The sequence below is a fragment of the Oratosquilla oratoria genome, chromosome 20 (genome assembly GCF_046742065.1).
Source record: "Oratosquilla oratoria isolate Oo_2021 chromosome 20, ASM4674206v1, whole genome shotgun sequence".
Classification (NCBI taxonomy): Eukaryota; Metazoa; Arthropoda; class Malacostraca; order Stomatopoda; family Squillidae; genus Oratosquilla; species Oratosquilla oratoria.
Genome location: NC_134796.1, coordinates 60,724,579 through 60,751,569, shown reverse-complemented (window position 1 = coordinate 60,751,569; position 26,991 = coordinate 60,724,579). Strand labels below are relative to the sequence as shown.

The window sequence follows — 26,991 nt, the reverse complement described above, 5'->3', positions numbered from 1 at the left end:
TATGACCAGAAAGCGACGTTCTGTCTTTTACATTTTTCTAGGATGCTGGTGTTCAAATAGTCTTTTGGATCTACTGTTGGTATTGGGTAAGCGTGAAGAAGATTTTTTTTTTTTTTTTCGTTTTTTTGTCCCACGTTTTTTACTTGCGTTCTTCCTTTTTATATTTCTGTTTTTTTTTTTCTTCGAAAAAACAAAGTGTTCTGACATCATATTTCTTCGTGTTTTGAGTGTCGGTCTCCTACTAAAAGATCCTGAGATGTCTAGATTTTTATTGTTTTACGCATCTGCTCATGAAGGCAATGTCTTTGCCCAATGGGACAGTTTTATCTTTGGGGTTCGGTGGGAAAGATGAATGTTTCTTTCGAATATATTTTACTGTGGAGACTACAAGCTGTACTTTCATGGCTCCTTGGCAGAATTTACGACAGGTCAAAGGCAGGTCACTACAATAGTTATGCAGTAGGTTTGCCATGAATGTATAGCTTTTATACAGCACACAAATAAACTCCCTTATTTTGATGTGGAGACTACAAGATCTACTTTCATGGCTCCTTGGCAGAATTTACGACAGGTCAAAGCAGGTCACGCCTGATCACTACAGTAGTTATGCAGGAGGTTTGCCATGAATGTATAGCTTTTATACAACACAAGTAAATGCCTTTTCATGCCCGTTGAAGGCGCTACACACTAATAAATTGGGACTATTTCTTGGGGTCGTTTTGAATGCCAGACACACTCTTGCCCTCCATAAGTCCCCTTCCTCCTCCCTCTCTCACCCCTCTCTCTCTCTCTCTCTCTCTCTCTCTCTCTCTCTCTCTCTCTCTCTCTCTCTCTCTCTCTCACTTTCTCTCTCTCTTTCACTCCCTCACTGTTTTGTCTTCTCCCTATCCCTCCCCCCCTTCTCTCTCTCTTTCTATTTATCTCTCTCTGTGTTTCTCCCTCTCTCCCTCACTCCCTTCTCTCTATCTCCCTGTTTCTCCCTCCCCTTCTCACTCTCTCACTCACCCCCTTTTCTCTCTCTCTCTCTCTCTCTTTCCGTCTCCTTCTCCCACTCTCCCTCACCCTCTTTCTCTCTCTCTCTCTCTCTCTCTCTCTCTCTCTCTCTCTCTCTCTCTCTCTCTCTCTCTCTCACTTTCTTCTTTTATTTTTTCCTCGTTTCGTCCCTTTTTTTCTTTCTCGTTTTTTCATCCTGTGGGTTTTCTTTTCGCTTTCTTTCTGTTTTCTCTGCATTCTTCTTTCTATCTATTTCTTCCGAATTCTAGTTTATGGAGATACATGCCAATACTAAACATACTCAAACGCGCGTGCATGAACACACACACACACACACACACACACACACACACACACACACACACATACACACAAATATAAGTATTCGTGTTTAGTTATATGTATCTTAAAATACAGCTTCAAAGAAAAACCAAGTTTGAAGCGCATAGAATATATATATATGTATATGTATGTATATGTATATGATATATATATATAAATATATGTATGTATAAATGTATATATATATAAATATATATATATAAATACATATATATATACATATATGTATGTATATATATATCTGTATGTATGTATACATACATATATATATATATATATATATATATATATAAATATATATATATACTGTATATATTAATCTTATGTATATTTCTCCGTCTAATCTATTCATGGCGGACATTTTGAAATAATCCGTGTTTACTGTGTTTTGAATCCTTGTTACCAATCGCACGATTTTCTTAGATACGGGTATCAGAAGTAACCACTTGATATATATATTTATATTTTTTATTTCTAGATGATTTTTTTTTTCTCTCATATTTCTTGGATCTTCGTCGCATGAATTTCTCTATGTGTACGTTCGTGCTTGCTTTATCTTCACATATTCTTTTCTTATGTCATTGCCTTTCGCTGCTCTATTGTCTACTTCAGTTTTCTACTTCCATTTCCTTTTTTCATCTTCTCGCTTTGATGGGCCTCTTGTCCTCTCGTTATTGTTTTCTCACGTTTGTCTTATTTTTATTCTTTTCGCACTTGTTTTCCTTCGTCTTCGACTTTTTCTCTCATGTTGAGTTATTTATTCTAATAAAGTTATTTAATTGTTTGTGTATTCAGTTTTCTATTTGTTTATTTATTTATTTATTTTTATTAAGTTATTTATTTGTTTTTTTAATTAATTTTGTATTTGGTTATTTATTTATTTTCATTCATTTGTTTATTTATTTATATATTCACTTGTTTGTGAACTTATTTTATTTTATTTCTCTATTTATGTATTTGTTCGTTTATTGTTTATTTATTTATTCATTTGATATTTTTCAGCAGGATACTTTTTTCTCTCCTTATCAATCATGCTCATTTATTTCAATTTTATTTTCGTATTAAAAATATTTTATTATTTTTTCTCTTTTAGTTTATATACATTATTCTTTGTATCTATTAATATTATTATATTTTTTAGTTTATATACATATTTTAGACATTAGAAATTTTAGAGTTTGTACTCCTACTTGATAGACTTTCTCGTGTTTTTTCCGTATTAAAACTCCCAGGGTTCTATTTATTCTATTAAAAATCCTAATTACTTCACCCTAGGGTAGTCGTCATAACTCCCCTAATTACTGAACTACTTACTTCCACTCAATTCCACCACAAACTAGACCCCCAACACGCACACACACACACACACACACACACACACACACACACACACACACACACACACACACACACACACACACACACACACACACACACACACACACACACACACACACACACACACACAATACCTCTATCATCTCGTATAAATTCCTTTTTGTCTTCTGCTATGACATCATGCAAGCAAGCGTGCACACACACACACACACACACACACACACACACACACACACACACACACATACATACACGCACATACATACACACACACACACGCACACACATACACACAGATATACTTTCCTCTGTCACCTCGTATGAATTCCTTTTTGTCTTCTGCTATGACGTCATGCAAGCAAGAAAGCACGCACACATACACACACACACACACACACACACACACACACACACACACACACGCACGCACGCACACACACACACCCGATACTTTCCTATGTCACCTTGTATGAATTCCCTTTTGTCTTTTGCGATGACATTATGCAAGTGAGATTCGCAAGACTTCTGCCTAGGTGCCCTCTCCTTAAGGCCAAAGATCTCATTACCAACTTGGAGTGACGATTTTCTTTCTGGCTCTGCCTCTCCTTTCATGTTTCATTAAGAACCAGCTTTGTCTCTCTCAGGGGAAGGCCTTACAACGCCTATATTTGCTGTTTTTTTTTCCGAGTCAAGACTAAAACCCAACTTCTTGTCCTTGTAGTTTTCCTCTTCCATTCCCTCCTGCTTCTAAACTTGTTCCACGCTTTCTCCTATATTTGCTGATATTTTCGAGTGAGAACAAAAACCCATATCGGCCTTTCCCATCTCCTCCTTTCCTTCCTTCCTTCCTTCTCCTTTACTTCCTTCTCGTATTCTTTTTCCTCACTTGATTCTACTTTCTTCTTCCTCCTGTTCCTACTTTTGTCCTCCCATCCACTTCCGTGTTTACCTTCTCCTATTCTTGATGATCAACTCATTCTCCTTCAATCCTTCTCCCTTTCCTCTTCTGTTCCTCACATTCCACTCCCGTACTAACCTTGTAACTCCCTCGTCTCCCCTTCCACTTCTTCTACTCCTCCTCCTCTTTTTTTTTTTTTTTTTTTTTTTTTTTTCACTCTTTTTTTCTTTTTCTTCTTTTTCCTTTTTCTATCTATCCTGTTTTTTCTTTTTCATAGCTTCCTCTGTTTATCTTATTTTTTCCTCTTTTCCTCCTTTTATTTGTCTTCCTTTTCCTCCCCCCTCCTTTACCCCCTTTTTTCCCTCTACCTCCTTTACCTCCTCTTTCTTTACCTCCTCCTGTTCATCTTCATTTCCCCCCTCTTTTTCCTCCTCGTTTTCCTCCTCTTATTTCTTATTTCCTCTTCTTCCTTTTCCCCTTCCTCCTTTTCTTTATCTTCCTTTTCCTCCTCATTTTCATCCTCCTTCTCCTCCTCCTTTACCTTCTCCTCTCTCTCCTTCTTCTCTTTCTCCTTCTCCTCCTCCTCCTACTCTTGTTCCTCTTCTTCCTTTTCCTCTTCCTCCTTTTCTTTATCTTTCTTTTCCTCCTCATTTTCTTTCTCCTTCTCCTCCTCCTCCTCCTACTCTTGTTCCTCTTCTTTCTCCTGCTGCTGCTCCTCCTCTACTTCCTCCTCCTCCTCCAGCTCCTGCTTTACCTTCTCCAATTCCTCTTCTTCTTTCTCCTCCTCCCCTTACTTTTCCTCCTCTTCCACTTCTTCCTCTTCCTCTTCCTCCTCCTCCTCTTCCTCCCTTTCCTCTTTCTCCCTCTCCTCCTCTTACTCTTTCTCTTCCTCCTCCCCCTTCTTTTTTTTCTCCTGCTCCTCCTCCTCTTCCTCTTTCTCCACCTCCTCCTCCCCTCCTCCTCCTCTTCCTCCTTTTCCTCTTTCTCCCTCTCCTCCTCATACTCTTTCTCTTCCTCCTCCCCTTCTTCTTTTTCTCCCGCTCCTCCTCCTCCCCTCCTCTTCCTCTTCCTCCTCCTCCTCCTCCTCCTGCTTCACCGCTCCCCTCGTCTATTGTTTTGGTTGTATTTGCTCGGTCATCTTTCGTCGCATGAATGTTTTCATTTGTTGTCTCACTTGTACCAAACACCATGATATTGTCGGTGACAGAATGTGTATCCAAGGGTCTTTATTTTGGGTCTGCGGATATGCATCTTTCGTGTCACTTTCGAGGACAAACGACAGTTTGGTATTATGTTCGCCTAACACGACAGATCTGCACGCGACGGCTTGTCAGCGTTTAGAGATTCTCTCTTCCTGGCTGATTTGCATAATTTATGTTTTTTTTTTTTTCGCTATTTGTCTCCTTGTTTGTGTTGCTCATGTGTTGTTTTTTCTTTGTTCTTTTCTTGTTGTTTTGTTTCCTTTCTCGAGTTGGATTATAATGATGATGATGATGATGATGATGATGACACGGATAATGATGTTAATAATGGTGAACATGTATTTGTTGTTAGGTGAGGTGAAATGGCTTGAAGTGATGTCATAGCCTCGTTTCACGCGTATCAGATTTTCGTCGTGGGCCGTCCGTGACACGATGTCGTGCTTTCAAATAACCATAGGTGTCTATGGACATCTTCACACGTGTTCGTGGTCATAATGTATTCATAGACATCTAGAGTTATTTGAAAGCACATGTGCCGTGGACGGCGCACAGCGAAAAGTCGATCCGGGTGAAACGAGCCTTACTGTTGTTGTTTCCCTTGGGTTTAGTGATGATAATGATGGTGATGATGGTGGTGATGATGATGATGATAATGATGATGGTGGTGGTGATGATGGTGGTGGTGGTGATAATGGTGGTGATGGTGACGATAATGATGGTGATGGTAATGACGATGAGGAGGAGGATGTTTCGAATGGCAGGAGTGCTAATGTCAATGAAGGTGAAGAATTTTATATGAATTTTTGCCTTTAATTTATGTGATCTTGGTGCTGGAAATGGCGAAGGAGAATAAGATAGAGTCGAGGTAAAAGGATAGGAATGATGACCGTAATAGCGGTAGTCTTGGTTTGAGTTCTGTAAATTATAAATTTAAATTATTTTCAATCAACTTTGAGAAATCTCAGAGCTTTAGCTGGGTAAGAATCTTCTTGATTAAGCACTTGATATCTATCTATCTATCTATATATATATATATATATATATATATATATACATATATATATATATATTTATATATATATATATTTATATGTATGTATATATATATATATGTATATATGTGTATATACATATGTATATATATATATGTATATATATATGTATATATATATATATATATTTTTTTTTTTTTTTTTTTTTTTTTTTTTTTTTTCGAATGGGCTATTGGAACTGCCTGTTGATGGTCGTTAGAAAGGTCATAAGAATCAATGGTCGATGATACGATGATAACGAATATGATGATAACTATGATTGTTGGAACGGTGGTGAAGGTAACGGTGTTATCAATAGCTGATAACTATATTGATACCGTTAACTATTGTGGTTTTAGTATAGCACTGATAACGGCCACGGTGAGCACCTAGTACCGATAACGATACTATTGATAGTTTAATAGTTGATAGTAAAACTGTCTACTGTCAGCCACGAAGTGTACGAATACTGAGAAAGTGACAGAGTACCAATATTCAATTATTCCACTCGGATTAAACTTAAACTTCTTCCTGTACTTATTATATATATTGTCAATCTATCAAATATTTTCAATGATACTGACTTCCATATTAGGCCTGTGTTAAAGCTTCCAGATGGATCTGTTATGTAATAAGTTGATATTGAAAGCTACAGGAGAAATCATAGTTATCAATATTGTTAGGGATGACCATATAAGATTCCAATGATATTGACTTCCATATTAGGCTTCCAGATGGATCTGTTATATCATAAGTTGATATTGAAAACTACAGGAGAAATCATAGTTATCTATATTGTAAGGAATGACCATATAAAACTTCTAAACAAGTGTTGAACAAGTAGGGTCCAATTATACATAGAGACACGAAATGACGATGCGATAAATATCAGTCACGTGACCCGGGGAGCCATTTTGTGGCCAAATCATTATCGCCCGAAATTTCTGTTCTGGGTATTCATTCTTCGAACCTATTGCAGTTATTCTCTGAATATACCAGGTTGTTATACATTCGGATACACCAACACTCCCTTTATTCAGAGTCCCTTTATACAGAGAGTTGTGACAATTCCGGACACTCCGCCATTTTGTGGCCATTCTGCGGAGTTGTCGCAACGCTGTGTATAAAGGGAGACTCCATGAATCAGTGTTCTTCGTGGGAGTGATGTGCTCACGCCTTTAAAACATCGCTTCTCCTTGGAGTAACTCTGGTAAGGATTCTTAATGCGCAAAGTGAAATATAAGACACACCGAGTGTAATTTGTTCCCTGGGTTTTTCAATCTCGGCTTCAATTACTCGTTGCCGGGTTTTTAACCTCGTGTCATTAAGCAACAATTCTCACACTCTTCCTCCTCCTCCTCCTCATTCTCCTCCTCTTCCTCCTTCTCCTCCTCCTAATTCTCTTTTCCCCTCTTCACCCTCTTCCTCCTCCTCCACCTCATCCTAATTCTCTTCTTCCATTTTCCTCCTCCTCCTCTTCCTCTCCTTCGTCCTCCTCCTCCTCCTCTTCCTTGTCCTCATCCTAATTCCCTTCTTCCTTCTCCTCTTCCTCCTAATTCTCATTTCCCTCTTTTCCCCTCCTCTTCCTCCTCCACCTACCTCCCCCTAATTCTCTTCTCCCCCTTTTCCTACTCCTCCTCTTCCTCTTCTTCGTCCTCCTCCTCCTCTTCCTCGTCATCCTCCTACTCCTAATTCTTGTCTTTGTTCTTCTTTCCTTCTCTTCCTTCTGCCATTAAACAACAATTTTTCCCTTTTCCTCCTCCTCCTCCTCCTTCTAATTCTATTCTTCCTCCTCTTCCCCCTAATTCTCTTCTTCCTTCTCCTCCTCCTTCCTGCGACATCTCTTACGAATGTGTCCCCTTATTCCTTCTTTCTTTCTTTCTTTCTTCCTTCGGTGTCCTCTCCTCTTTATGTTGTTGCTTGCACTTGAGCTTCCGGGCTAATTTGCTCTAATGTTTATTTAGAGTCAACTCTGATAACGTGCGTCGCGATGCACTTGTGCCTTCCAATTCCAAAATATCTTTCATGAGAGGCGTTATTATAGGTCTCGGGTTGTTTGTAGACATAGTCGATGTAGTTTGGTAGTTCGTATGTTTATTGTTAAGGTTGAATATCGCCTTTTATTCTTCTTCATTAGAAATAAACGTAGGGAAGATGTTGGTTATACTTGCGATATTACCCAGTATGTATTGGCAAGATTTTTTTATATCACGATTACTGTAATTATAGGTATAATTACAATCGTATTTACAACTAAATACTAAAAAATATTATTATTTACAATAAGGATGCATTCGAAAGGAAAGTTATTATTGTCTGAGGTGATATCATGAAAGCAGACAGCAAAAAATCTTGACTGACATATTTCAATGAGTTCTTGTCAATAATTAATTTCTTTCCGTTTTCTTTCTCCCCCAGGGAGCCGGACCCCTAGGCCGCCTTCAAGGGCGACTCACTACAGCACATCTCCTGAAGCCCGCGGCTACATGAGTTTCAGTTACACGCCATCACCCACGGTCCCCAACGGCGCGGCCCAATACCACTCTGGGGGCTACCCGGCCGGACACCCATCAGCCCATCCTTCAGTCACCCTGGGCCTTCACGACCATATCCACGGATTCCAGCACAGCACTCCTCTCGGAGCAGGGGAGTCCCTTAGCATGGTCGTAGACGATGTTGGAAGTAACGGTAGCAACGGAGTTAACGTTACAGAAGGATGTAACGATGGAGGCGGGGGTGGGGGAGGTGGTGGTGTTGGAGGATCAGTGCACTCCCTGGGTCTGGACTCCAACCCTCCAGCGTCTCTGGGTCTCGAACAGCACTCCATACCCTCAGAGCACCCAAGCCTTACTCTTGACCCGCACTCCATTACCATCGACCATCCTGTTATATCCGTCACCGATTTCTCAAATAGGAATGGTGATTTACGGGTCCAGCCCCCTACCAGCACCCAGCATCATCCACTCTCCACCTTCAATCCTAATCCTTCACCCTCGAGCTACAGCGGGTCGGACCTTGAGGGCCATCTAGTATGACTGTAAGCACAGGACCTCCATCCGTCTGGAAGGAGATCGACATTTTCGGAACTCATGAACTGAAGTGTTTCTGAAAAAAAAACTCCCTAGAGGTTCCTGGCGTCTCCAGCCTCACGTCTTTTGGAGTACCCGAAGAAGAGCTCTGGAGGCATTAACTACTTTTGCGGAACTCATGAACTGAAGTGCTTCTTTAAGAAAAAAGAAAAAAAATCCCAGAGGCCTCTGGCGTCTCCAGCCTCACGTCTTCTGGAGTACCCGAAGAAAACCTCTGGAGGCATCAATTACATTTTTGGAACTCATGAACTGAAGTGCTTCTTTAAGAAAAAAAAAATATCCAGAGGCTTCTAGAGTACCCGAAGAAGAGTTGTGGACGCATCAACTACGTTTTTGGAACTCATGAATTCAAGTGCTTCTTTAAGAAAAAATTCCCAGAGGCTTCTGGCGTCTCCAGCCTCACGTCTTCTGGAGTACCCGAAGAAGAGCTCTGGAGGCATCAAATAAATTTTCGGAACTCATGAACTCAAGTACTTCTTTAAGAATAAAAATTCCCAGAGGCTTCTGGCATCTCCAGCCTCACGTCTTCTGGAGTACCCGAAGAAGCACTCTGGAGGCATCAACTACATTTTTGGAACCCATGAACTCAAGTGTTTCTTTAAGAAAAAACTCTCTAGAGGCTTCTGGCGTCTCCAGCCTCAAGTCTTCTGGAGTACCCGAAGAAGACCTCTGGAGGCATCAACTACATCTTTGGAACTCATGAACTCAAATGTTTCCTTAAAAAAGAACTCCTCAGAAGCTTCTGGCATCTCCAGCCCCACGTCTTCTGGAGTACCCGAAGAAGAGTTCTGGAGGCATCAAGTACGGAGATTCGTGAGTGATACGAAATGATATTAGAGACCGGAAAAGAACCGGAATTGGGTTCTTATAGTACATATGCCAAATCTAATGCATCTCTGCTTAAAAAGTGTGATATGCGTCTCGACTTCCAAAGGCGTCTTATTGTTATTTTACACAACTTGATAGACATAAAGAGGCTCAAAAAACAGACTAATGGTTTCTCAATCTATGTATGTATGTGTGCACGCATGTATATATATATATATATATATATATAATATATGTATATGTATACAGTATATATTTATATATGTATCAATGGATGCTTGGTGTGTATGTGTTAACGTTGAGACATGGGCATATGTATGAATATTTGTATATTTACATACATATTATATATGCATGGGTATAAATACAATATACATACATATATATATATATATATATATATATATATATATATATATATATATATATATATATATAGCCGCGAGTTTCACTGACTGTAAACAACGGTTCTTGGGCTCTCTCTAGGAAGAAGCTTGGACTGTAGTGTATGTGTGTGTGTGTGTTTGTATGTCTGTATGTGCTTATGTGTGTATACATATGTACATATATATGTACATGTAAATATATATATACATACATATGTAATGTATATATGTATATGTAATACATATGTATATTATATGTATATGTATATATGTAAAATGTATCTAGTACCTAAGGCTGGAAAATGATGCCGTATCAGCTCAGCAAATATTTATACGAATTTCTTCCATTGATGGTCGTGTGAAAATGTCCTTGAACGCGAAGGAACGTGAGATGTTTCTTTCTTTATGATTATAGGCGAGAGGTCTGTCGTCAGTGACGTAAGCAAACCAAAGAGTGCTTCTGGTAATCGGGTTTCCTTCTGCAAATTTTGAGCTTGACGACATCGTCTCGTCTGCTAACAAGTGCCAGGCCAGATAGGTGACACTTATTTATATATAGATAAAATAAGAACTCAAAAAACGCAGTCTTAATGTGAGAACTACAAGACCAGAGACTTCTAGAACAGGAACCCAAACTACGATTCTTTGCTAGAAAAAAACAAATAAATAAATAAATAAAAAAAAACGAAGACGAAAAAAGAGAAAAAAAATATACGAACAAAAAACTATCGAAGTGTTTTCTCTTTTTTTTTATGAACAGTTTCACTCGTATTTTTGGATTGATATTCCTTTTTCGAGTTTCTGTTTTTGCCTCGTTTAGACATAAGCCCCTGACGTCATTGACTAATTAGTTGCAGTGAAGCGTAGTTTAGTTGTTTTATAACTGAAGGAAAACGATACTTTTTCCTCAAATGTTGGTAGAGTCACTCTCCTTGTACATAAGCTGTGTCGTACATTAACGCAATTCCCCTCTACACATACATATATAAATATGAATATATATACAAACTGTGTTACGGAAGAGAACGAAGAAAAAAAAGCATTTGTTGTATATTCTAACATTGCTGTGATGTTTATTTGTATATTGAACCACGAACAATATTTGTATTAATGAAATACTAGAAGAAGCTTTACCCAAATTCCCATCCCGTCTTACCCACTGCCCCGTTTCTCCCCTTTTTCATTGCCCCGTATCTAACCACAAAAAAAAGAAAATAAACAAAATAAAAATAGAATGAAATGAAACTTCAAAGACAGAGTCAATGAGATGGATAACAAAGAACAAACAAGGGGAATAGAAAAAAAGAAATGAAAGTGAGGAACCACAAAGAAAATTCGATAATAATAAAAAAAAAAAGATGAAGTTAAATGAGTGTTTGTTATGTGTACCAGAAGTGAGAAAATTAATCAGTTTGAGAAAATGGTAATTATTTTGTAACTTATGCCTATCAAACTTTTAGCGTGCTTGACGTATAAAGAGAATATCGCGTGGAGGAAGTTTGAAGAAATGTTTCTTATTAAATTGTTTGTCGTATTTCTTTTTGTAACACTTCATCTTTGCATTGCAATGTTCGAAGGCATTTCTGTTATTTATGTGTTATTGATTTGTCTTGTTGCTTAGGGATTATCTACAGCTTTCTGAAGTTATTTCACTGCTGGATAGTGTTCCTCAGAAAATGTCTTTATTATATTTTACGTTCTGTTGATTTCGATTATGATCATTACTATTATTACCATTATTGTTAATATCATTATGATTATTATAATTATTATTATCATTGTTATTAATATAATTGTTATTATTTATGTTAATGTTGTTACTTGCATTTTAGTTTTTTTCAACAGTAACATGAATTTCGTGTCTTCCGTAGTTCCCACGTAACTGTTCTTTAAGTTTGTTTGTTTGTTTTTTATCAATTTAATTGCCTCGATATATTTCTTTATTTCTAACAATCTTCCATTTTCTTCGTCTCTCGACGACTATCTTGGTCTCTCCACTAACCTCCTGTGTAGTTATATATATATATGTGTGTGTGTGTGTGTGTGTTTGCGTGTGAATTTGTGTCTTCGTGCTTTTCACGCGCGCGCGCGCGTGTGTGTGTGTGTGTGTGTATGTACATTTTTTATGTGTATGTGTGTGTGCGATCAGTGAGTGATTCAGTGAATGAGTGTGCGTATGTATGTTTGTGTGTGTATGTATGTGAGAAAGAGAGAGAGAAAGAGATTGAGATTACGAGCACGTAAGCAGTACATATGGTTGACTCCGGGTGAGCAGGGCAGTCTATATTCCACTTGGAATTGATCGTGTGTTTCAGAAAAACAGTCCCCTCAGGAGCTGAAAACGTAAGGGATGATTTGGATCATCAAACAGTTTGTCTCTCATCTTTCAACTTTTCTCCAATTCCCATCGTTTTCCTAAACCGAAACGCTCCATGTAACCTTACAGGTGTACCTTTTCACCAACCTCTTCCTTTAAAATCCTTTTATTGATTTGTTTGTACAAATACGAATTTATATCCATGATTTCCCTTACAATCGCAATCTATCAACGCAAGATATACACACAATGTATCCTAAACGTGGAGAAAATAGCGAACAATTTTGAAATCTGATATATACTATGACCTTGTAATATAGTCCAATGTGTAATTTTCTACCGCTTTGATAAGCAGTATGTGTGTGTGTGTTTTTATATTCGTCTTATACACTATGACGCGAGAGAAATAGCAAGTATAAGACAAAATCAAACCTCTGATGTTTATACAATTAAATGTTCTTGGGTGTTATATGTGCCACGTAATTATATAAATAAACAAAGCGAATGTTGAAACAAACAAAGTCAACGTCACGACCTTTGATCCCAAATTTTTTTTGTTTCTGACATGTCATTGGTCCCTGTTGGTGGGCGTGTCAAACCTCAGCCAATCGTATGCATGCCAATCTCTGACGTCATCAGGGCCATTCTGACGTATTTTTTATGACGAAATATGCTTCCCCCAATTATCATTCCTCCATATACATACATACATAAATACATACATATATATATATTATATAAATATATATGAAAGGTACAGAAATTGTTTTTTAACAATGTCTGTCAGTATATAAAGCCCCCCACCCAAAAAAAAAAACGATGATTCACAACCGTTCTTGTTGATTATAAAAGAGAAAAGACCCCGTCAATGTTTTTTCCAGTGTGAAGAGTTGTTGTTGTTGTTGTTCTTGTTGTTTATGTGCAAAGATTTTGACACACACTCGAGCTTAAAACCACAATTGGGGATTTTTTTTTTTTTTCTTCTTCGTCGTTACTTCTTTCCATTACCCTTTGTTATATTTCAGTATTTTTTTTACACATCTAACCAGCGTTTTTTGTGAATGTTTTCATCTCGTTCATCTGTTTGGTTCAATTTCTTTCAGTATATTTTGTTGATTTTTACTAACTAAAAATTCTGATTTGTTGACCCCCAAATTCTGTAAATTTAACACAAAGAAAGTAATCGCCAAGATCACACGTTGTTTCTTAAGTAGATTTATTGTACACATGATACATACACACAGCTGGACATTGTGTGTATATGTTTTTTTAATGTTTGTGTGTGCCTGTACGCGTGTGTGCGTGCATACGTGTATGTCTGTGTGTGTGTACGTGTGTGTGTGTGTGTGTATGCACGTGTGTGTGTGTATGTCTTTATTCCCGAAGGGTATATATACATTGTGCACATAAAACACAGGCCTAAAATTCCCATATACACTCAAAGCGCATGAGATCCCAGACGAGGGCGTCCGCGCAAGCACGTATTCCCGTTGATGGGTCTAGGCACTTCCATATAAGGACATCCTATTCAAGAATTCAAATCCCTTGATATACGTACATGATGATTCAGATCAGGTGACACTCCCTCAAATATGTACATCAGTAATTGTTATCCAATGTTTAGCTCATAGACTCAATTCCTATGTTGCAAATGTCAGCAACATAGTGTATAACATCCAGACAACTATGATAGGACATACATTTTCCTACTCTTGATACAATTTTGTATCTTGAACTATTGTGGGTGTGCTCAAGTACGCCTAGATTCTTTTAGTTTTCGTCTGAATTTTAGATTTAAATCGATAGATTTTGAAATGTTTCGTACGCGCGGCCTTCTGTGACTGGCCGAGTGGTCTCTGAAAGGAATTTTTTTTTATATATATGAAAGATAGCTACTTCTCACAGCACGTGTATGATTATCCACTGATTAAAAACGTTTCTTTTCCTGAGCTCAACTTTGAATTCGCGCGTGAAGAATGTCCCTTTCCTATTTTTGCCTTCACCATGTAGATTAAGTTTTGCCTCTCGTAGTTTTATGTTATATAATGACTTCTTTGCATGAAAATTACCAAAATAATTTAGCATTTGTTTCACCTTGTCTTAATGCTAGTCACCGATTCACTAAAGGTGGTGAGACACTAGGTGTTTCTTGATAGCATGCTACTTGCTATTGCTACTTCGTTTGAGTAGAAACTACTTTGTTTACAATGTTGTAGACGTAAGAACGTCTCAAAAATGTGTCAAACATTCGTATTTTAGGTTGAATTTCTCATAATTCGTCCTTTTTTTTTTTTTTTTTTTTTTTTTGCTATAACACGCGAGAGTAATTTGATATTTGGACATTTGAAAAAACAGAATATCGTAATTGAAGTCGTTTCTACTCAAACCAAGTATCAAAAACGAACAGCATACTAGCGAGTAACGCCTAGTGTGCCGGTACCCTAAGTTTGCTGTTATGTAGAAACCTTGCCAAAGAAGGGATGACATTATTAATTTAATTCCTTTTTTTTTTTTTAATTCATGGTCTCGCTTAATATCACAAGGTCAACACGCTGAATGGTATACCAATGAGTTTACAACAGAACCAATGAGACATGAAACTATCTGTTGATTTATCATATTCTACTATAATTTTTCATATTGGCGTCAATATTTGTGTCACAATTTTATTACCATCAATTTTTTTGTGTTATGCTTTTATATCACCATCAATATTATCGTCACATTTTTCTGTTACCATCAATATTTGTGTTACATTTTTCGATTGCCATCAATTATTGTGTTACGTTTTTATTGCCATCAATATTTTTTTCAGTTTTCAGTTACCATCAATATTTGTGTCACAGTTTTCGATTGCCATCAGTTATTGTGTTATGTTTATATTGCCATCAATATTTTTGTCAGTTTTCAGTTACCATCAATATTTGTGTTAGTTTTCTATTGCCATCAATTATTGTGTTACAGTTCAATATTTCCGTGATCAACTGTCATGTAATTACCATCATCATTCTCTCCATTAAACCTTTTGTGTAAATAAGTGTAAATTGTGTATGATATGTAAGAAAGTGTTTTGTAAAAGTAAATAAATGTGAAGAAATATAATGTTTGGATTTCTATTCCTATGTGAATACCCGCAAATGTGCATAAGAATATATACGTATATACACATCTGCACATATTTAACTATGTTGTATAAGCACATGAGCACATACATATATATATACATATATATATATATATATATATATATATATATATACAGACATATATACGTACAGAAGTGCTCAAAGGACCAGCATACACACACACACACACACCCATACACATATGTACACACATATACACATACGTACAGAAGTGCTCAAAGGACGAGCATACACACACATACACGCATACACACTTTTATTTTTCCTAATGCAGGTATGGTTAAAATCTGTTAGTGATCATTTTTTCGTTTGCTCTACACTGTATTTGTCTTACACATTTATCTATTTTTTCGCCCTCCATCAAAAATCTTAAGTACCCTACCTTAGGAAATGAGTGTAAGGAACATACAACCCTCTTGGAAAAAGAATAACGAAATTCGTCCGTCAGATTGTTCTCATGCAATAAAAAAGAAAATAGGATCGAATTTCGTTGTACCGCGACAACTGTCTTGGTTATTACTTCTTGGCGGAAGAGAATACGAGATATCTGGCAGAGAGGTACCTTAAGAAATGAATCTAAGGAACATAAAAAAAAATGGTCTGTCATGTTTTTTTCTTGTGTATTTAAAGAAAATAATCTTCACTTTCACTGTACTCGTACATATTCATATCCTCTTGATTACTATTTTCCGTAGGCTCGCAGGCGAATCTTGCGGAGGATTCATATACAACGTTATCGCTTCAGCTAATAGCCTAATTGTTTTAAATCCCGTGACAGATTCCAGCTAATCACAGGAGTTTCCTTCATTACGAAAACGGACATGAACCATCGTCCCTGTCACACATAGTCGACTCAAATGAGTTCGTTTGAGTAGAAACGACTTCGGCTACGATATTTTATTTTTCGAATTTCCAAATGTCAAATCACCTTTGCGTCTTATGTTGAGAAGCTGCATAACGATCTAAGAGAAGTTAATCATAAACGATTATTAGACAGATTGTTGAATTGTTCTTAGGGAAATCTAGAATACTGTTAGCGAAGTCGTCTTCCAGCTGTTCAAATTCACAATATTTGGCGAGTCTAACGGAGGCGTTAGTTTTGAACTGGCCCGTGCCGATGGCGGGTGGTAACGGAAAGTTTTGTGAATTTTTTTCTTATGCGTGAAAATTGATGCTTCGAGTACTTTGAAAAGGTCATAATATCCTTTCAAATGTTAGTTTGTGACAATCATGCTATGACAGTGACTATCTTTCGTGTTATAGTGATGGAAGCAAGCTTGACATACGACGTTTCTCAAATGATTATTTTTGTTTCTTGTGTTCAGTCTCTGAAGACATCATTTACTATGTTTTTTGAGTACAAATCATGGGTGCAGCCTCCAGGGGTATACCACCTGGTTCCTTAAACCTGCCTCTTTAGCCAATGAGCTTTATAAAATGAATCTACAAGAACAAGCTTCACCTGCACTCGCCAGTTATAAATTACTTCGCACTACGCCTAAGGTAAGTTATAAGTTCTTTCTTAGGTTGTTTGCTGCGGACGAGGTAAGTAGATCATAGTGGAGTTTGGTTGACTTAGAACGTAACAGATGCATAATAAGTTCTGCGATCCTGTGATTGGATCCAGCAAATAGCCCAGGTAGTGGGGACCGTTGAAAGGTGAGTCGAGTCAACTACGTAATCTGTCAGCCAAAATCAATTCTTAATCTTATCCAACCATTTCCTTTATAAATATATTTAATTATTTGTTTACTTATCTATCAGAATTATTTGTTTATCGATTATGGTTTGTTTTTAGAGCATTAGTGTCAAATCTATCCAGTGCATCCACGGAAGTTGTATCGTAAGAACTACTAGCGTCACCTTGCTGGCCGGCTCGAACAGATGTCCTTCTTGCCCTGAAAGGGAGCTGGCCTAAACCAGGTGATTGACGTACGTGGTGGCTGGACTCGTTATTGCTGTCATTCATTTGTAATGTAGAATTACAATCCAACTTGCTCAATGTGTGAAGGTGCACATTAGATATTACTCGTACAGTAACTGTAATGTAAAGTGAATCTGTATTGTTACATGTATAATACAATGCATCCAGTTGAATTGTTTACTGTATTCAAAGTAAAGCTTGCTATGTGAACTAAGCAATGAAATAAATCTAAATCTAAATATGATATTCAGATAATTCTTCATAGCATAAAATAGAAAATATTACCTATGTTATATTTAGGTTCGACGTTGTTTGTCACAAAAACCACGGTTACGAAAACTAGACATTATATAACATCTACGTGTACAGAATTAACTGTATTATTGCTGATACAGATAACTAGTATATCTAAATACTATGGATGCTATTACCTCATTTCTGAAAAGTAGACTCGCCAAGCCTAAGGGCTCAGTCACACCAAGCTTCCGACCACCGGCGACCAGTTGCAGGTAGTCTTTGGAAGTCGATGGTATTCGGTAATGTGATAGATAGATAGATATAGATATATTACAACACACACTGAAGAGTCCCCAGTACATAGATTTTCATCTTACCAACCACATTAACATTTTTACACTTCAATTCCTTGCATAAGTTTTGTGTCGCCGACCGATCGTTTGATTTTCGGTCGAAGGTGGTCGGAAACCGGTCGTAAGCTTGGTGTGCCTGGGGCTAAGCAACGTCTACAAAACGCGGTCCACACGTACCTCTCCGGCGTGCATAAGTACATATGACGTTTGAGGAATTTTTATTTATTAATTTTAGCGACTCGTTGACATAATACTTTTAGATGTCCACACACACACACAGGTAATTAATGAGAAAGTGGGATATAGGGGGAAGAGAGAGAGGGATAGAGAAATTTATAGCTGGTGGGAGAGAGAGTGAGAAAAAATATAGCAGGAGAGAATGTGTGAGCGAGAGAGAGAGAGAAAGAGAGAGGCAGGTGGGGAGGGGAGATAGAGGGAAGGGTAGAGGAAGAGAAATATGCCGGGGGGAGGGATACAGAGGAAATGAGAGAGATATGGTGGGGTGAAAGAGAGTGGGAGGGATAAAGAGAAAGAGAAATATGGTGGGGGGGAGGGATAGAGAGATATATGACAGGGTGGGGAGAGAGAAAAAGGGAGATAGAGAAAGAGAAATATGGGAGGATAGAGAGATATATGGCAGGGTGGGGAGAGAAAAAGAGGGGGGATAGAGAGAGAGAGAGAAACATGGCGAGGGTGAGGGATAGAAAGAGAGAGGATATATAGAGCAGAAGGAGAGAGATATGGCGGGAGAGGGACAGTGAGAAAGACGGGGTGGGATAGAGAAAGAGAGATATGGCGGGGGGAGGGATAGAGATATATGATAGGGTGTGGGGAAAGAGAGGGGGAGATAGTGAAAAAGAAATATGGCGGAGGTGAGGGATAGAAATATTAAGAGAAAGAGAGCGAAAAAAAGAGGGAGATTTGACCGGGGAAAGGATATATATATATATATATATATATATATATATATATATATATATATATATATATATATATATATATATATATGCATGCAGACAAAACATTGGGAAATAAGTAACTTAGTGGTTTTTTCTGCAAATTATTTTCACGTGTGCCTTGTGAATTTCTGCAAAATATATATATATATGTATGTATATATTTTTTTCTCCGATAGTGGGTTTATAGTGAATAATTTGTATATAATATAAGTGACTTGCAGATACGCCGTTTGCAGAGCTGGGCGCGTTCCTAGGTGCGTTCCGCTTTAGTTTGGACGTGGTTAGCACTCTGAAACTATTAATACTTAAGAGACAGGTTCACACCTAAAAAAAGTCCGGTAGGGCACATACTATAACAAAGAAAAAATTCGTAGGCCACATACTATACCGGCACCTATATTGCTTTAATAGGTGCCGGTAATAGGCGGCCAAGCTTAAGCGAAACTCACCGAGGAACGCATCTAGGAACGCGCCCAGATCTGACTGTTTGACTGAGATGGAATATCGTAGACAAGTACGAATTTCTATAGATAAGGGTATGGTAATCGAGCTTGAAGAAAATAGTTATATACATATTATGCAGTAAATGATAGCATATGAGAGATGAAATATAATAATGTTCAGCATTTGGTAAAATGACCTTAGCATACAATAAACAAGGTTACAAACGAAACCATGCAGTTATAGACAGAAAAATAGCAAAATGAAAGGCGATTACAATGATATATTGTACTGTTGATATAGCAATAACATATCAATTGTAAGCTATAGACGGCAAAACTCAAATCTAGCCGTCTGTCAGAAACATCATGTCATAGACAATTACAATCGGTACCAACTAAATTACGAGTGACGTGGGAGAAGTACATCTAAATGGTCATCTGTAAGCAAATATTTACATACATCTACGTCAAATAGTCTATGGGGGATTAAGTCAGCCACTGTGGGCATTCAAGGCAATAATGCAGAAAGTTACATCGGGCAAATCACACGTTTTACAAGATGAATACTGTGGTCCCCCCTTTGTCTCGTTCATCTGCCACACTGGTCTGTTATCTAATCTTAGTCGGGTGAGGGATTAGGTTAGGGGACTAGGTTGTTCGTGCTTGGCTGTGGGGCTAGGCTAAGGGCTAGGCAGGGAGACTAGTCTGAGGTGCTAGGGTCTAAGGTGGGGGCCTAGGGTCTAGGATGGGAGACTAGGTTGAAGGACTAGGTGTGATGGTGCTAAGCTGGGGAATGTACTAGGGAGCTAAGTATGTGGGGGACATGATTTGGGGGCTGGAATTGTGGGAGGCGAGGTTTAGGATGGCTAGGCTTGGGGAGACTAGGCTTAGGGCGGCTAGGTTTGAGGTGGGGGTTAGGATGGGGGCCTAGGTTGGAGGGCTTGGCTTGAGGACTGAGCTTGGATAATTGAGCTTGGGTGCTAGGCTGGCGGGTTGGGCTGGCGAGCTAGACACGGGTGGCTAGGCTGGCGGTCTTGGCTGAGAAGTCAAGTATGGGGAGTTAGTCTAGGGAGTTTTGCTAGGGGGCTAGGCTGGAAGACTAGGCTGGGGGTGGGCTTCTGAGGTCAGGCTTAGGGGTTAGGCTGGGGTGGGGCAAGGCACTGGGTTAGCTGGGATGAGAGACTAGATTGGGGATCAGGTCTAGGGGGCTATATTAGCTAAGGTGCTAGGCAATGAGACTAGTCTGAGGGGGCTAGGATGGGGGCTTAGAGTAGTGAGCTAGGGTGGGGGCTAAGCAAGGGAGCTAGGATGGGGGATGGGCTAGGAGAGGACTAGTATGGGAGCTAGGCTGGAAGACTACTCTCGGGGGGGGGATAGGCCTTTGGGGCTAAGCTTGGGATCTAGGTTGGGGAGCTAGTCTGGGGGTCTAGGCACGGGGCTGGCTGGGCTGAGCGACTAGTCTGAGGATATGGTCTAGGAGGTTATAATATTGCCCAAGGGGCTAGGCTAGGCAAGGAGACTAGTGTGAAGGTCTGGGGGGCTTTGTTGGGGGCTAAGCTAAAGGGCTACCCAGCCTAGCTTGGGGCTAGGGACTGGGTTGGTTGGGCTGAGGGACTACTCTGGGGATCTGGTTCTAGGTGGCTATAATATTAGACAAGGGGCTAGGCAACGAGACTAGGATGGGGGCTAGGGTGAGGGAATACGCAAGTGAGCTAGGACGGGGCCTTTACTGATGGGCTAGGCCTGGGGGGCTAGGCACGGGGTTGGCTGGGTTAAGGGGCTAATATGGGGATCTGGTCAAGGGTGCTATAATATTGGCTTAGGGGATAGGCAAGGAGACTAGTCTGGGAGGGCTAAGGGGGGGGCTTGAGAGTGGTGGGCTAGGGTGGGAAGATACGCCAAGGAGCTAGGCCGGGGGGAAGAACTAGGAGAGGGCTGGGGGGGCGTTACGCAATGGAGCTAGGACGTAAAGATGGGTTAGGAGAGGGCTTTGGTGGGGGGCTTGGCTTCTGGGGTTAAGCTTGGTGCTTAGGCAGGGGGGGCACGTGGTTGGCTGGGCTGAGGGACTTGTCTGGTGATCTGATCTAGGGGGCTATAATATTGGCTAAGGGGAACAAGGCGACTAGGGTGGGGGCTAGGATGGGAGGTTACTTAAGGGAGTTAGGCCAGGGGAATGGGCTAGGAGAGGGCTAGTATGGGGGATTTGCTGGGAGGCTTGGCTGGAAGACTAGGTTTGGGTGAGCTGGGCTTCTGGGGTTAAGGTTAGGAGGCTAGGCTGGGGAGCAAAGAGACTAGTCTGGGGGCTTTGCTGGGGACTAGGGTGGAGATGTGGGGTGGGGGCTTAGGGTGGGGAGCTAAGCAAGTGGGCTTGGTCGATGGGATGGCTGAGAGAAGGCAAGTATGGAGGGCTCTACTGGGGGCTAGGCTGGAAGGGTAGACTGGGGGGAATGGATTTCTGGGGTTAAGCTGGGAGGCTAGGCACGGGGTTGGCTGGGCTGAGGGACTATTCTGGGGATTTGGTCAAGGGAGCTATAGTATTGGCTACGAGGCTCGACAAGGAGGCTAGGGTGGAGGTCTGGGGTTGGGGCTTAGGGTCGGGGGTTAGTGTGGGGGCTACGGAAAGGAGCTAGGCCGTGGGGATGGGCTAGGAGAGGGCTGGTATGGGGGTTTACTCTGGGCGGTTAGGCTGGAAAACTATTCTCGGAGGGGGGGAGACTGGGCTTCTGGGGTTAAGCTTCGGGGCTAGTCTGGGGGACTAGGCACGGGATCGCTTGGGCTGAGGGACTTGTCTGGGGATCTGGTCTAGAGGGCTATAATATTGGCCAAGGGGCTATGCAAGTGGTGGGGGGGCTACGCAAGGGGGGATGGGTTAAGAGAAGGGTAATCTGGGGGCTTTGCTGGGGGGGCTAGGATGCGAGACTAGGCTCGGGGGGGTTGGGTTTCTCTGGTTAAACTTAGGGGACCAAGCTGGGGAGCAAAGAGACTAGTCTGGGGTGGCCAGGGTGGAGGTCTGTGGTGGGAGCTTAGATTGGGCGGCTTGGGTGGGGTGCTGCGTAAAGGAGCTAGGCCGGGGGGGGGACTAGTAGAGGGCTAGTATGGGGGACTAGTTTGGGTGGTTTCCTGGGGAGCTAGGCTGGAAGACTAAGCCGGGAAGCTGGGCTTCTTGGTTTAAGCTTTAGGGCTATATTGGGGAGGTAGTCTGGGGGAATAGGCACGGGGTTGGCTAGGCTGAGGGACTAATCTGGGGGATTTGGTCTAGGGGCTACAACATTGGTTAAGGGGCTGGGCAAGGAGACTAGTCTGGGGGTACGGTGGGAGTCTGGGGTGAGGGCTTCATGTGGGAAGGCTACAGTGGGGGATACGCAAGGGGCTGTGTGATAGGAGAGGGCTAGTCTGGGGGTCTTTGTTGAGGGGCTTGGCAGAGGGGACTGGGATTCTGTGGTTAAGCTTGGAGTCTAGTCTGGGGGGCTAGGCACGGCGTTGGCTAGGCTTAGGGACTAGTCGGGGGATTTGGTGTTGGGGGCTATAATATTGGCTATAAGGCTAGGCAAGAAGACAACTCTGGGGGCTAGGCAAGTGAGCTAGGCTGGGGGATGGGCTAGGAGAGGGCTAGTCTAGGAAGCTTTGCTGGGGGTCTAGGCTGTAGGGCTAGAGTGGAAGACAAGGCTTAGAGGCTGGGGTGAAGGCTTCGTGAGGGAGGGTAGGGGGAGCGGATACGCAAGGGAGTATGGGCTAGGAGAGGGCTTTGCTGAGGGGCTTGGCTGGAGGGGGTGGGCTTCTGGGGTTAAGCTTGGGGGCTAGGCTAGGGAGCTAGTCTGGGAGGCTAGTCACGGGATTGGCTGGGCTGAGGGACTAATCTGGGGATATGGTGTTGGGATTATAATATTGGCTAAGAGGCTAGGCAAAGAGACTAGTCTGGGGGGGCAAGGGTGGGGGTGAGGTGTGGGGGGCTAGGGTTGAGGCTACGCAAGGGAGCTAGGTCGGGGGATAGGCTTGGAGGGGGCTATTATGGGGTGCTAGTTTGGGAGGAATTGCTGGGGGGATAGGCTGGGAGAGCTGGGGTACTTGGGTTAAGCTTGGGGGGCTAGGCACGAGGTTGGCTGAGCATAGGGACTAGTCTGGGGATCTGGTGTAGGGGGTTATAATATTGGCTAAAGTGCCATACAAGAATCTAGTATGGGGGGGCTAGGGTGGGGGTCTGTGTTGAGGGCTTGGTGGAGGAGGCTAGATTGGGGTGATACACAAAGGGGCTAGGCCCATGGTATGGGCTAGTATGAGGGTTGGACTTCTTGGGTTAAGCTTGTGAGCTAGATTTGGGAGCTAGTCTGGGGGGCTAGGCACAAGGTTAGTAGGGCTGATAGACTAGTATGGTAATTTGATCTAGGGGGCTAGACAGACTAATCAGGAGGGCTAGGGTGGGGGCTATGGTGGGGCTACGCAAGGGAGCTAACCCGAGGGGATTGGTTAGGAGAGGGCTAGTGTGCGAGGCTTTGCTGGAAAAATAGGCTTAGGGGGGCTGGGCTTTTGGGGTTAAGTTTTGGGGGAAGGCTGGGGAGCTAGTCTGGGGACCTGGTGTAGGGGCTATAATATTGGCTAAGGGACTAGGGTGGGGTTGGGGCTTAGGGTGGGGGCTAGAGTGAGGGTACTCAAGGGAGCTAGGCCGGGAGGATAGGCTAGGAGAGGGATAGTATGGGGGCTAGACTAGAAGACTAGGTGCGGGGAGGCTCCTGGGGTTAAGCTTCGGGACTAGTCTGGGGTCTAGGTACGGGGTTAGTTGGGTTGATAGACTAGTGTGGGGATCTAGTGTAGGGGCTATAATATTGGACAAGGGACTAGACAAGGAGACTAGTCTGAGGGGCTAACGTGGGTTCTGGGGTGGGGGCTTAGATTGAGGAACTAGGGTGGGGGATGGGTTAGGAGAGTGCTCGTATGTTGGGTTATTCTAGGGGCCTTTACTGGAGAGCTAGGCTGAAAGACTAGGCTCGTGCGTGCTGGGCTTCTTGGGTTACGATTTGGACTAGGAGAGTGCCAGTATGGGGGACTAGGCTGGGGGGCTAATGTGGGGTCTGGGTTGGGGGAATACGCAAAGAGCTAGGCTGGGGGGATGGGCTAGGAGAGGGCTCGTGATGTAGGTTAGTCTGGGGGGCTAGTGCTGGAGGAGTAGGCTGTGGGCTGCTGAGCTTCTTGGGGCTTGGGGGCTAGGCTGGGGGACTATGCACGGAGATGGCTGGGCTGAGGGACTAGTGTGGGGATGTGGTGTAGGGGGCTATAATATTGGCCAAGGGGCTAATGTGGGGACTTAGAGTTGGGGGGTACGCAAGGGAGCTACGTCAGTGGGATGGGCTAGGAGAGGGCTAGTATGTGGGCTTTGGTGGGGGCTAGACAGGAAAACTAAGCTGGTAGGCTTGGCTTCTGGGGTTAAACTTTGGGTTAGGATGGGGGGCTAGGCACGGGGTTGGTTAGGCTGGTGGACTACTCTGGGTATCTGGTCTAGGGGGCTATAATATTGGCTAAAGGCCTTGGCAAGGAGACTAGGGTGAGATTTTGGGGTGGGGGCTAGGGTGGGGTGATATGTAAGGGAGCTAGGCCGTAGGGATGGGCTAGGAGAGGGCTAGAATGGGGGTGGGGATTGGTCTGGAGGGCTAGGTTGGAAGACTAAGCATAGGGGGCCGGGCTTCTGGGGTTAAGCTTAGGGGCTAGGCATGGGGTAGACTGGGCTAAGGGACTAGATTTGGGATCTGGTTTAGGGGGCTACAATATTGGCGAAGGGGCTAAGCAGGGAGACTTGCCTGGGGGGCTAGTGTGGAGGTTTGGGGTTGGGGCTTAGAGTGGGGGCTAGGATGGGGGGTTATGTAAGGGAGCTGGGCCGGGGGGATGGGCTAGGAGAGGGCTAGTAGGGGGGGAAAGACATTTCTAGAAACCATGATAATCAATGGCTATAGATCTTTTGGAAGTTGAAGATGTGTGTGTGTGTGTGTATACGTATATATATATATATATATATATATATATATATATATATATATATATATATATGTATATATAATTTTGCCTGGAATGTTTAACAGATTTACGATATATGACGTCTTCATTTTGTTGGAATGAATATTTTGTAGAAAGCTTCTGGAGCCACACAAGTGACCTAAAAGAGCCGCATGCGGCTCCTGAACCGCAGGTTGCCGACCATTGGGCTAGAGGGGTATGCTTGGGTGAGTCTAGGCTTAAGGGGACTAGGCTATGGCAGGTAATTACAATAATATATTGTACTGTTAATAAATCAATAACATATGAAGTGATAATTACAGGCAGTAAAACTCAAATCTAGTTGTCTGTCAGCACACACCAAAATGCGGGTGACGTAGAAATCAGGGAGGAGGATGTAACCCTGCCTGTGGGATGTCCAACAAAAGCTTCCTGTAGAAAATAACATTTGAGTTACTATCTTTTATATTGAGCTTTAAATGCAGCAGCATTTGCAGGGGAGGTTATACTACAAGTATTCCAAGAGAGGATGTGTAGCTGTGCGTAACTATCGAACATTGTTTCCATTTTTACGATAGGCAGACAAGGTAGTAGGAGAGGGTTGGGCACTACTACTTGTCAATCCATAGAGGTGTCCACCTAGGAGGATGTAATTTTATGTAGTCGAGTAACAAGAGATTCAAGCTTCTCAGTGAAAGCCGTGACCGACTCGATGATAACCTTGTAAACTTCCACGAGCGAGTGGAGTGTGTTCTCATTAGTAGATAGCTTGGTAGACAAGTTGTCAAAGGAGGTCATATGAGTATCAATACGAGTTTCAATGCTATTAAGTCGATTCTCAATAACCGTGAAACGTGATGTAACGGAGACACACCGGGACTTTGGAGATTCATCGGCATCACGAGGAGCAGAAGCCTGTGGGGGAAATAGCAACGGCGGGTGGGAGTGCTTCGTGCTGGCTTGAAGTAGAGCGTGATCGTTTAGTACAGGGGTTCTTAACCTTTTTTCTCCAATTCCCCACTTTTTTATGTACCAACTCTCCATTTCCCACCACAGCATCGGTCTTTGACAAATTCGATTTTAACCCATGCAGTGTTTAGTACGTAAATATACGCTTTGCTTTTTTGTGCCATTTTACGGCCCTTAATTTTTGTTTGCATATATTAGATTTTTTACTAACAGTTATCACAACAAACAAAAAGAAACAAAAACACATCGATTAAAAAAAAAAAAAGACAGTGGTTCTTCTATCCGACCGGTCATTCCCCACTTGGCAACTCCGCCATTCCCCACCAGTGGGGAATTCCCCACAGGTTAAGAACCACTGGTTTAGTACATCCGTGCCATACATTGACCCCGGGAATGTGGCACCGCGGGCATTTCCACTGTGATGTGACTGACGTAGGTGAATGTGCTGGGTCCCACGATTATGCCGAAGCAGAGCCAGCCTCTGCAGGTGGTGCAGGGGTACGATGTACGGGAGTCATGTTCAGCAGCACCAGACACTTTTCATGGGTAATGCA

At 41.8% G+C, this 26,991-nt stretch overlaps 1 protein-coding gene across 4 annotated transcripts in view; it reads left to right on the top strand.

Moving 5' to 3' along the window:
- LOC143036592 (nephrin-like) overlaps positions 1-8,839 on the top strand; it is a 1,505,960-nt gene extending 1,497,121 nt beyond the window's left edge. For all 4 annotated transcript variants that reach the window (XM_076204155.1, XM_076204154.1, XM_076204153.1 and 1 more), the window contains one exon: positions 8,223-8,839. In XM_076204155.1, coding sequence (XP_076060270.1) covers positions 8,223-8,839 — 617 coding nt within the window. The remainder of the gene's footprint in view (positions 1-8,222) is intronic.
- The last annotated feature ends 18,152 nt before the right edge of the window (positions 8,840-26,991 follow it).